Raw genomic sequence first — 13,169 nt, 5'->3', positions numbered from 1 at the left:
GTTATCTGTTTTTCACAGACAGCTTTTTAAAGTTTCTATTCTCCTATAAAGCTTAACAAGAATTAAAATTTGATGATAGGAAGATAGGGAAGATAGGAAGGGAGATAGGAACAAAGCCAGAAGTATGAACACAACTGTCCAATGTCTGACATGCAGGGATAAGGAGAAATACTACAGTGATCAATGCAGAGAAAAAGAAGAAAACAACAAAAAGGGAAGAATGAGAGACCTTTATCAAAAGATCTGAGAAATTAAAGCCAAGTTCAAACCAAGGCAAGGATGCTCTATGGGAAAAAAAAAGAACATAATACAGGAAGAAGAAGAAATAAAAAGACTCTGGGGGCAATACACAGAAGAGTTATATAAAAGAGATGAGCAAATGAATGATACTTGGAATGAGGAGTCATATGAAGATGAACCCCTAATTCTAAGAAGTGAAGTGGAATCTGCAATAAAGTAAATGGAAAAAAAAATAAATCACTGGTAAGAGATTATATCCCAATTGAACTGCTACAGTGCCTATAGACAGATGCAACTTTAGTGCTAACTGAAATATGCCAACAAATATGGAAAACAAAGAGGTGGCTCAAAGACTGGAAACGCTTGATATACATACCAATCCACAGGAAAGGAGATACAAAAGACTGCAGCAACTATAGAACAAAAGCACTAATCTCACATGCAAGCAAAATAATGCTCAACATTCTGCAGCATAGACTCCAAACATACATGGAGAGAGAAATTTCAGAGGTGCAAGCAGGATTCGGAAAAGGAAGGGGCACTAGATACCACATTGCAAGCATGCGATGAGTAATGGAGCACACCAAATAATTCCCCCAAAAAGAATCAGCATGTGTTTCATAGATACAGCAAAGCATTTGACTGCATAGCTCACAAAAAGCTAGGGAATGCACTGAAAGACATGGACATGCCCCTATATCTGATAGTCCTGATGAGGAATCTGTACCAAGGACAAGAGGTCACTGTCAGGAAACAGAGTGGTTCCCATTAGGAAAAGGGGTCAGGCAAAGCTGCATCCTATCACCTTACTGGTTTAATTTATATGCTGAAACCATCATAAAACAATGAAGAATCTGAAATAGTTAAAGAATTCCCATATTAGGATCAAACATTGACCAGAATGGAGGCTGCAGTCAGGAAATAAGAAAACTAGGTATGGGAAGGGCAGCCATGAAAGAACTGAAGAAGATACTGAAGAGCAAAAACATACAACTGAACACTAAAGTCAGAATCATTCATAGAATCATAGAATTATAGAACCATAGAGTTGGAAGAGACCGCACGGGCCATCCAGTCCAACCACCTGCCATGCAGGAAATCTCAATCAAAGCATCCCTGACAGATGGCCATCCAGCCTCTGCTTAAAGATCTTCAAAGAAGGAGACTCCATCACACTCTGAGGGAGTGTGTTCCACTGTTGAACAGTTCTTACTATCAGGAAGTTCCTCCTAATGTTGAAGTGGAATCTCTTTTCCTGCAGCTTGCTTCCATTGTTCTGGGTCCTGTTCTTGGGGGCAGCAGAAAACAAGCTTGCTCCCTCTTCAATATGATATCCCTTCAAATATTTAAACAGAGCTATCATATCACCTCTTAACCTACCTTTCTCCAGGATAAATATCCCCAGCTCCCTAAGTCATTCCTCATAGGGCATGGTTTCCAGGCCCTTCACCATTTTAGCTGCCCTCCTTTGGACATGCTCCAGTTTCTCAATGTCCTTTTTGAATTCAGGCCATTGTATTCCGAATGACCATGTATGGATGTGAGAGCTAGACAGTGAAGGAAACAGACAGAAAGAAAATCAACTCATTCCAAATGTGGTGCTGGAGAATGGACAGTGAAGAAAACAAACAAATCAGTTCTTGAACAGATCAGACCAGGGCTCTCCCTGGAAGCTAAAATGATCAAGTTGAGACTATCGTACTTTGGACACATAATCAGAAGGCACAGATCACTAGAAAAAACAATAATTCTAGGAAAGGTAGAGGGTAGGAGAAAGAGAGGAAGACCACAAACCAGATGGATAGACTCAATTGGGGCGGTTATGGGCAGGGGCTTGCAGGATCTGGGCAAGGCAGTGGAGAACAGGGAGACTTGGATATTTCTCATCCACAGGGTTGCCATGAGTCCGAACTGACTCAAGGGCAGCTAACAACAACAACAACCAGCAAGAGCTACAATTGAATACTAGTCGAAAGGTACAGCCATACCTCTTGTGAGTCAGAGATTGTATTTTGCTATGTCTCCAAATTTATCTATGTGCCAGAATGGGTGCATTGATGAAGAACTGCAGCAATTAATGAACTTTTCCTAGTGAGTATGCAAAAGGATTTTGTAGCATCTTTGAGACTAACTGGGTGAAAGAAGTTGTAGCATGAACTTTTGTAAGCTTGGACTACTTCCTCAGATGCCTGCATCATTCCAAGCCTACAAAAGATCATACTATAACTTACTTTTCTCAGTTAGTCTCTTAAGGTGCTACAGGATCCCTTTGTGCACTGATATTCCAGAGCAACATAGTTATGTCTCTGAGTTCTCTTTCTAGAAAATTAAAGCCAGTGTTAACCCTGCTTTGTGTTTGTGGATGTGGTTAGCTGCCCTTGAGTTGACTTCTCAAATAATGAGACTTACATTAGTTGTGAATAGCCAACATGTCATTCATATCAGTAGTTCTCCAGTAAATTCACTGGATTTAGGCCAAAGCTGAAAAGTGTCAGGTGTGTACATTGCTCATCCTAGCGAAATGTTTGTATCTCTTTTGAACCCACATTTTTGAATTAATGGAAATCAGCTTCTTTCCATACATTCTAAAATGGAAATAACTCTGTGAGTTATTTCATTCGTATTTTATTGCAAATCTCTAGAGACGTGTCCAAAGGCAAGGTGACTGAAGGTGAGAGATTAATTTCAAATGCACAAAAAGAGGACTATCTAGGCAATAGGCTAATGAGTGCAGTATTACGATCATAAGTTAGGAATGAAAGGCAAGAAGCAAATGCACTATTGGGAGGTGTATTATTTTTCATGTATTGATTTGAACCAGACTTCTCCCACCTGATGTCCACCATATATGTAGGATTACAACTCCCCTTTCCCTTGAATAGAGTGGCCTTGAACTCATTAAAACTCACTCGCCAAATTGTTGGTGTTACAACAACAAACATTTATTGTTGTTTGTTGAAATTAGCTATGTTTCAAAGTATTGGAGACCCCATGGTCTTCCCAATATATCTTCAAATAAAGTCCTTAGGCCTACTACAGGACACATTTAAAAACTACAATGTGTTTGATTTTCTGCTGAGTGAGAGAAAAAAAGTTCTGTATTTTTTTGAAGTGGCATTTTACAGCTGAAGGAAATGTCAAAAACATGTCATGAGTTATGTGGTAGGAAGGCATAGTGTGCCTTTATGATATGAAAATATACTAGTTGAGCCCAAGGGGCTCAGCTGTTCCTAGCTCTGCTTACTTCCAGCAATAACTGGAAGATGACCCACACCTTCCTTGTTCTTTTAAATTCAGTGTTCTAATCTTAGGAGCTTAGCACACAGCAATATGAAGCAACTTACTGCTCCTGATTTGAAGCCAGATTCGGAATGCCCACTGTTTTTATCGCATGGCTTTTGAACCGAAAACCACTATCCGGGTATAGCCCAGCTCCAATACTGGTCCCTGAACTCATTTTGGTGGGCATTTTTCAAAGTCGAGAGCTTACTCAACAAAATATCTTCCCTAATGCACAGAACCCTCAAAGTTGTTCCTATGGAATTTGTATTAGAGATACCAATGTATTAGAGATACCATTGGTACGCTCTCCTCTATCAGGATTCTGGTATGCTCATATCTGTGTTTTCTCATAAAACCCAGCAGTCTTAATTCCCCACTCTTGATTCCTCTACTTAGGGCTGAAATAGAGAGCCCTTTGAAACAGAAAACTACATGCTGCGGCCCCAATCCAGCATTTTTCTGGTCCAAAAAGAAGCGGCAAAATACCGCTCCATTTTGTGGTGAAAAAAACCAACCCTTTCTGATGTGGATGCAGATTTTTGTACTCCTGTGGTGTGTGGTGACTAAATGCCATGCCACTAGAGCACCAAAAAGCTGCCCCCCATGCAGGCATTGGGACGGCATAATGCCAGCTTCAGGGTATTGTTGGAGCATGCGGCAGCCATAGGCTACGCTCCCACACCACCAAGAAGCGGGCATATTGTACCGGTCTGTACCAGCCCTTAGCCCTCTTTAATTAATTTATAATAACTTTATAAATTAATTAAACATCTAATCTTTACAGAAGATTCCTAGACTACCTAGGAACTCCTAAGTTGTTCTCCCTAAATATCTACAGTCCCCCAAGAACACATTCGAAACAGTAGTAACACACGAGTAAATTCACTGGACAGTAGTTCAAAACTGAGCAGAAACCAGAGGGACATGACCCACAGCAATGCTGGAGCAATATGAATCAACCAAATTTCTTCCTCATCCCAATTCACAGAGTTGAATTCAACACACCTGTGTATTTTCCTCTTATTTGTCATGTTTCTTTACTTACCACATTCAGTTCAAGTGTGAAAAAATAGTAATTGGCAAAAAATTAAATGTGAAGCCTGGCTTTGTACCTCTTAATTGCAAATAACAATAGCAATACCAAGTACATTTCTTATCAGTGCACTCAAGCACTTCCTAAATGGTTTACAACGTGTAATCTAATTATCCTCAACAAGCTGGGTACTCGTTTAAGCCACCTCAGAAGGATGCAAGCCTGAGTTGAGCTTGAGCCCTTGGCTGGTGTTGAACTCACAACCTTGCAGTTTGTGAGTGAGTGGCTGCAATACAGGTATTTAATTCCTGCACCATCAAGGCTCCTGAATAATCTAAATGTTTGTACTGGCATGCTTCTCACTTTAATTATGGGAAATGTGGTGAAGGATGATTGAAGTATTAGAGAGATATATTTTGGATGCTTAGAACTTCCTGCCCATGCTTTATGTTCATGAAATTGAAAGTAAGTTGCCATACTTTCCCTTTTTTGTTTGATGCATTGGTGTTGTATCAGACATGTGTTGTGCTCAAAGAAATTCTTTCACTGTTGTGATAAGACCTTCACTCTCCATTGCATTTGTCATCCCTGTTTCCTCTTGTATAACAGGTAATTGTTATCTTCAAATTATTATTTTCCCCTGCTATACTATGCTGAATCCACTTATCACATACCACACTACTTTGCAAGCATGGTCTAAATTATAGATAAATGAATGTATCTTGAGTACCTTTTCTGCAGTGAGTTGTTAACTATTTCTGTATGATATGTTGCTGCTACCAGACAAATATGACATAAAATTACCAAAGTATTTTGGTGCAATAGTTAAATCTGACCCATACTCTCCCTTGCTGCAATCATGATTTCTGTCAAGTGACTTTTATGCTTTCAAATTGTTTCTACTTTTTTCCCCTGCAAGTCTTTGCTTATATCCATTTTTAATTATAGATAAATGGTTTTTAACCATTATTCCAGCAAACCAGACTTTTCCAGGATGATGCATCCCCCTGCTCCTGCTGTCCTGGCTTTCCATCCCTACCCTCCCAACCCACCAGCAAGCATATGTTCCATGTCCACTAGCTCTCTAAGAATTTGAGCTGTTTTGGGAGTTGCATTTAAAGCTCTTTCTTCTACCCCTATGCATTTTTCATAGAAGTTCTACTCTTATTCTTGTACATTATTCTTGAAAATGAGGCTGAATTTCATACGAGCAGACACAGGATTTCTGCCTTGCAGTAAAACAGAGTTTAATATACAAAAACATTCCTTCCGCTTTTCTCTGCTTCTTTTTTTCAGGGCTGAAATCTCTGGGGCCAGATTTCTCAAGAAATGGTGTGTCTAACTAGAGACCTAGGGTAGTAGTAAGGGGTGGGGGAGGCCACACACTTTTCTGTCAACATAGAAGAAATTCAATAATACATTCAAACCAAGATAAGACACTATTCTTCAATACACTTAATTGTTATGCATTTTTATTGTATTAAGAATTTCCAGGGAGAAAGTTGCATAGCAAACCAGAGATAGCAGACACTAATTCAGATGTCCCTTGCCTTTCTTCCTGGTGATTCCATCCAGTCCCCATCAATGCCACTGGATACCCACTGCCACCAGGAGGACCTTCATTCAATGTGTTATAATCCTCTCCTTCTGTTTTTTATCAAATATGTGAAGCAGGCACTTACCTGGGCATTCCTGATAAGCTGAGGCTCCCCCCACATCTACAAAAGCACCATACTGTTCAGCAGGTCCCTGGTGCTGAGTAAGAACAGAAAGGTGATACCAATGGGAGCCTGGGAAGCAATAGATCATGCGTTTTTAGTTGAAAGAGAAGTGTTTACTTCCTACCCATTTTAAAATAAGCAGTAAAATATTTAGAAAGCATTGTGTTGATGGGTTTAAATGATCAGGGTGAAACAGATGGCAATCTCCATGGCTGTTTGCAACAACTTCTTCCCACAATTTCCAACTGACAAATTATGTGAGGAGAGGCTTGGGACACTACATCTTATTCCAGTCATGGTTAAAATTTAATACTTCATTTAAAAGATAATTGGATTACCTTTTATTCCTGCAGCTTAAGGTCTGCAGAAAGTCTTCTGGCTTCTTCCTGGACATTGTTCCACCACTTACTCACCAACTCACGCAGTATTTTAATGTTAACTTTTTAAATGATTAACATCAATCAATCAAGTAGTGGATCAATTTTTTACCCTACAAATGCCTTTAGGAGGAGAAAAGGGGTGGTGATTCTTCATCTTATCCAACAACAGCTATTGAACCAGGAACAGGGGAAATGTGTCCTTCTCCAGATGTTGTTGGACTTCACTTCCCATGACTCCTCACAGCTGGCTTTGCTCAGTAAGGTTGATGTGAGCTGAAGTCCATGAACAAATGGAGGCCCACACATCCCTCATGTGAGTATTGTACAATCCAAACAACTACCTTAATTTCTTCATGACTCGATGAATATTAATGCATGTACCTACATTCATATCACCTCTTAACCTTCTCTTCTCCAAGCTAAATATTCTCAGCTCCCTAAGTCTCTCCTTATAGGGCATGGTTTCCAGGCCTTCAAAATTTTGGTAGCTCTCCTCTGGGCATGCTCCAGATTCTCAACATCCTTTTCGAATTGTAGTGCCCAGAACTGGAATGCTACAGTACAGACTTACACATACAAAGAATACTCATACGTTTTTTCACCTCTGATGACAAAAGATATCATAACACATTTCAAGATATCCCTTTGAGAAAATGGTCAACATCCATGAACTATTTTGCATTTTTGAAAATTTCTGTGAAAAATGCATTGCATAAAAAACTTTGCATGTGTGTGTTAAATAAATCTGTATTTGCACAAACCCCAATATTTTTGTGGGAGAAATAATGTATTTGTTTTTTGCTCCCAAAACTGACCAAGCTCCTGCATCAAGGAGACATACTGTGAAGTTATACTAGGCAGAGCTATGTCTCCCCAGCCTCACCATTCCCTGACATACACTGTGTTCCTACACACACACACCACCACCACCACCACAGCCATGTAGTGGCTGAAGGGTGACAGCCAAGGACTAGCCTTCTATATTCTGATAGCTGGGCTCACAGTGATATCATCCTCTGAGAGCACCAAAGGACACCAAAGAGGTCCCATGGGGTCCCTGCATTGACATGCATCTGGCTAGCAGAGCATAGCTCGCTGCTCTCTGCCCTCCCTTGGTCAGTACATGACTATGTTGAGCGTGGAACACAGGAAAACAGTGAACCTTGGGTGGATGGTTTTTGCAAGAGGGAGGTAATGAATTCCATGCTCTGCAATGATTAAAAAGGAAACACATGCAGGCCTAAGTTGGATCTATATTGCTGTATATTACTGACGGAATGCCAGCCATTGGGGGTGGGGTTGCAAAAAGCCTTGAGGCCTTTTCGCACAAATATTTTTTTGACTGGGAAATTCCCAAAGTGTAAAAAAAAAATTATTGAAAGATGTACAAAAACACTTGTAGTCCTGCCCAGTGGAAACAACATTTTTGAAACTATCTTTTCTTACATGTGAGAATGAAATAAGCAAAGATGTACATGCCTATGCAGAGTCCAAGCTACTTAAAGTTTTATAAGTAAAATGTTATGGTAACAAGCCACAGTATGTGAATCATCCAGAATTGCTAAGAGAATAACATATTTAGTAAGAGCCACAGCTGGTTTTGTTTCATGTTATTTATCTAGCCAAACTCATTTGTATTTTTGTTCTGCCATGTTAACAGGTTTGTTTCTTCTGCATCTCTCATTTTTTTATACATGGGACTGAGACTGCAACATTTTATTTTGAATTGGTATTTTTTTGTGTGTGTGTTTGAGTGTAGACATAGCTAGAAGTGAGGGGTTTGTGCTACAATATATGAGTTGCAATAAAATTTGACCTTGAATGTTTTTTCTTGTGTTCAAACAATTTTTCAGAAGAAAGCAGAATACCATTGACCATAGTTTAAAGCTGGCATGGGCAAAAAAATGAATTTTTTTTTTTGATATGTACAGAAAATGCAGTTCTGATTGTGAAAAACTGGGTTTTTTAAAATGTCAAATAGTGCAGGAGGGTTCTGTGAGTTATTTTAGGGATATTGCCCATCTTGAGCACTTCCAGGAAGAGCACTTCACCCTTTTTGACAGAAAAGCATAGCACTGTCATTGAGGGTCATCAAAAAACCTTGGAGGATAGCATGTGACCGTTAGACAATACTTTCTCTATCTCTGGTTAAATTCAGTCTCTATTCCAATAATTAATCCAACAAAATGGAGGATTTGGAGAGAACTATGTCATGCATAAATATTGATGATGTAATCTGATACCATGTTTCCCTGAAAATAAGACATTGTCTTATATTTATTTTTTATCAAGAAGACACACTATGGCTTATTTTCATGGGATGTCTTACACTGCTCCCTCGGGTTACGAAATTAATTCGTTCCGCGGCCGCTTTCGTAACCCGAAAAGCCTTCGTAAGCCGAAATGCCATAGGCGCTAATGGGGAAAAGCCGCGATTCCGTGTGAAATAGCGCCGAAAAGCACCAAAAATTTTTTCGTAACCCGAAAAAACATTCGTAACCCGGAACAATTATTTCCTATGGGATTTTTTCGTATCCCGGAAATTTCGTAACCTGGGTATTTCGTATCCCGAGGTACCACTGTATTTTCAGAGAAACATGGTAGCAGTCTTCTTTACCTCCTTCCACCAGTACAGTGCATAGCCATGCCTATCACTATGTCTTATTTTCGGGGTATGGCTTATATTGCACAAAATGTTTAGGAATCCTGCTACGGCTTATTTTATGGGTATTTCTTATTTTCGGGGAAACACAGTAGGCATGTAGCTTGGGGGTATTCCTTGACCCAGCTTTATCATTAGCAAACTTCACGGCTTGAGTGATCCAAAGTGTCACACAACAGTTCCAGCTACTGCATTAGAGGTAACTTTTCTTGGGTAGGGACAGTATGGCCATGCACTTGTAACCTCCTGATTAAATTATAATAGGAATGGCAGGAATACAATGTTTCATTTCCTTATTCAGAACCATGCTTTGTTTCTGGCATGGGTTTTCTTTACAGAAAACAACTTTTTGCATAGAGAATGGGCTTTGTGCATAGGAAACAGAGTATTTTGCCCAGGAGGTACTGTTCCCTGTGCAAAACGTATCTCTGTGCAAAGTAATTCCTTGAACAACTTCTTTAAGCAGACACAGCAATCAGGAACTGCACAGAAATCTTTGTGTTTTCATTCAGCAGAAAAATGTTGGAGAAATTATTAATAGTAATAATAATAAAAATTTTATTTATATTTTCCTGCCTCTCCCAGGTGGATCAAGGCAGGATTACAACCTATTAAAATATACAAAACATAACAATAAATTTCAGTAAGATTTAACTACTAATTCCATTAAAACGTGTTCTATCAAAATCGACAGTGGGATGAAAATTTACAGATTCAAGGAGGAGGGAACAGTATTTCTTATATGAAGTCAGGTGGATAAGCTCGCCAGAAGAGATCCGTCTTAACTACCTTCCTGAAAGCATCCAAGGAGGTAATAAGACGGGTCTCTTCTGGGAGGCCATTCCATAATTTTGGAGCCACTACAGTAAAGGTTCTTTGGGAAGTTGAAACTAATCTAGTTGGTTGTAATTCTAGTTGGTTCTTTCCAGTTATTCTGAGAGTGTGGGGTGGATTATGCAGGGAGGGGCGTTCCCTCAAGTAACTCAGGCCCAAGCCATGTATTCGCTGTTGTCTGTGAGGAAAATAACATAAAGATTTACATCTTGAATTGTAGTAACAGTTGTACATGAAGCTGTCCTTAAAACCTCCTGGGAAAAAAACCTTTCGTACTTCCAGCTAGTGTAGAATGCTGCTGATGGAATCCTAACTAGTTTACCTAGTTGAAATCATTTTATGCCAATTCTGCAGTGGCTTCCAGTTTACTTCTGGACACAACTCCAGGTGCTGGGCCTTACCTTTAAAACCCAAATGGCTTAGAACCCAAATCCAGCCTCAATATCTAAAGAACACCCTTCCTTCTGTCACTATGTCTTCAGTTCTATAGGGAAACACTTTCTGAAGTACATTCAGCATGTTATGTGCTAACAAGAAGATTAACACAACATATTCTGTTGAGTATATCTGATGCCAATATTCCAGTCTTTCTAGCACACACACAAAAAAATCATTTCATTCTACAAAGTCAGAGTGAAGCGATTCCACTCTTAAGTTCCATAACTGAACCCTATGGAATCCTGTGGTTTGTAATTTGGTAAGGCACTAGTATACTGGCATAGAATTCGAAGAATCTCTCCCTGGACTACAAATCCAGGGATTCCATAGGATATTACAATGCCATTGAAAGTGGAATATACTGCTGTAACTGTATAGTGTGAAACAGCCTCAAGTTAAAATGTTTGTGTTTTGTTGTATTCCATGCTTCTTGCATTTGTGGTCATGTTGACTGTGGTTTTTGCAGGAGTAGCTTAAATACTTTAAGCAAATGAATAAATAATTTCTAAGGGGACAGTGGTTTGCTTAAAACCAGAAGCAAAATTGATTATCCCAATATAAAAAGAATGGGAAGTGGGAGGAGAACACGTGAGGCATATCTCATCTCATCAATAAAGCTGGAAACCACAGTTCAAATAATATTATTCCATAGTTTTTTGTGGGTTTTTCAGGCTATGTGGCCATGTTCTAGAAGATTTTCTTCCTGACATTTTACCAGCATCTGTGGCTGGCATCTTCAGAGAATGCTTGCCTGGAAAAAGTGGGTGTGTGTGTGTATATATATATATATATATATATACACACACACATACTGTGTGAGCCTGGGAATGCAGGAGTGATTTTGCATGTGTATTGTTCTGTGCTGATGGCAGGCCTCAGGCTGGGAGGATAATGCAAAAGAGGATTAGTGTCTGCTAATTGGTGATCATTATCTGCTGGGAAAACCCCTGACTCTGAGTGGTTTCTCATTTGCATTTGCAAAGTGGTGAGGAAGCACAACCTGCAAATGGTTTACAAACCGAAGAAGAAAATCAAGCAGATGCTTTGCTCAGCCAAGGACCAGAGAGAGCCTCTCACAGCCGCAGGAGTTTACAGCATATCATGCAGCTGCGGACAAGTCTACATAGGGACCACCGAATGCAGTGTGCAAATAAGAATCAAGGAACACGAGAGACACTGCAGACTGGGCCAGCCAGAAAAATCAGCACTGGCAGAACATGCCACAAACCATCCTGGGTATAAAATACTGTTTGAAAACACTGAAATTCTGGACCATGCCAACCACTACCATGTCAGGATGCACAGGGAAGCCATTGAAATCCACAAACATCTGTATAATTTCAACCGGAAAGAAGAAACCTTTAAAGTGAACAAAATTTGGCTACCAGTCCTGAGGAATAGCAAAATAAGGACTCAGCAAATGCAAATGGGAAACCACTCAGAGTCAGGAGCTTTCCCAGCAGATAATGATCGCCAATTAGCAGACATTAATCCTCTTTTGCATTAGCCTCCCAGCCTGAGGCCTGCCATCAGCACAGAACAATACACATGCAAATCACTCCTGCATTCCCAGGCTCACACAGTATATATATACCCACTTTTGCCAGGCAAGCATTCTCTGAAGATGCCAGCCAAAAAATGCTGGCAAAACATCAGGAAGAAAATCTTCTAGAACATGGCCACATAGCCTGAAAAACCCATAAAAAAAAAAAAAAGCTATGGATGCCAGCCATGAAAGCCTTCAACTTCACAATATTATTCCACTTTTATTCACCTGTTGTGACCCATAAAGTTCTTCCAAAAATGCTCCTAGGTTTATTTTCAATAACTGGTGTGGATATGCATTTATAATATGGCACTAGGTTCTTTGACAAGGAGCAACCACAAACCCAGATTAGCGATACATCAGTGGCTTCTCATATAGTGAGTATTTTTTCAGAGCTAATGATGATTGTTATTATTTTCATTTCATTTCAGGAAAAGAAATAACAGCTGAAACCTTCATGGAGAAATTGGATAATGGTGCTTTGCTCTGTCGGCTAGCAGAGACTTTACAGGAGAAATTTAAAGAAAACTGCATCGAGGTGAACAAATTTGGAAAGGTAAATGTTATAATAATCAGCAGTCAGAAAGTTTTTTTTAATAAAAACAGCAGTCTTCCATTTTTCTAGCCATGATGGTAAATTTATATGGTTTTGTCTTTACTTTCTATCCCTCTCCTTCCTTCTTCTATCTGCCCAGCCACAAAGGTGGTTGGGATGCCAATGATGCAAGTTTCAGCAAACCTTATTCAGGTCTTATTCAAGTTTCAGGTCATGAGCCAACAGGGAAAACAAACAAACAAACAATGTCCTAGAAATGCAGATAGCGACTTCTTTGTTTTTGTGGGCCTTCTAGTCATTTCCAATTTATGACGACTCTGAGGTGAACCTATCACAGGATTTTCTGTGGATGAGAGTGTGTGACTTACCCAAGGTCACCCAATGGGTTTCTATGGCTGAGCAGGGTATCAAACCCTGATCTCCAGAGTCATAGTCCAAAGCTCAAACCAACACACCACATTGCTTCTCCAAATAGAG

General features: G+C 39.7%; 1 protein-coding gene across 5 annotated transcripts in view; it reads left to right on the top strand.

The window, feature by feature from the left end:
* Positions 1-13,169, top strand: part of GAS2 (growth arrest specific 2) — a 154,168-nt gene that overhangs the window by 32,188 nt on the left and 108,811 nt on the right. For all 5 annotated transcript variants that reach the window (XM_042446128.1, XM_042446387.1, XM_042446214.1 and 2 more), the window contains exon 3: positions 12,568-12,692. In XM_042446128.1, coding sequence (XP_042302062.1) covers positions 12,568-12,692 — 125 coding nt within the window. The remainder of the gene's footprint in view (positions 1-12,567; positions 12,693-13,169) is intronic.

Source organism: Sceloporus undulatus, chromosome 1 (assembly GCF_019175285.1).
Source record: "Sceloporus undulatus isolate JIND9_A2432 ecotype Alabama chromosome 1, SceUnd_v1.1, whole genome shotgun sequence".
NCBI lineage: Eukaryota > Metazoa > Chordata > Lepidosauria > Squamata > Phrynosomatidae > Sceloporus > Sceloporus undulatus.
The sequence above is the reverse complement of the archived record's forward strand: the minus strand, read 5'-3'. Positions and strand labels throughout refer to the sequence as shown.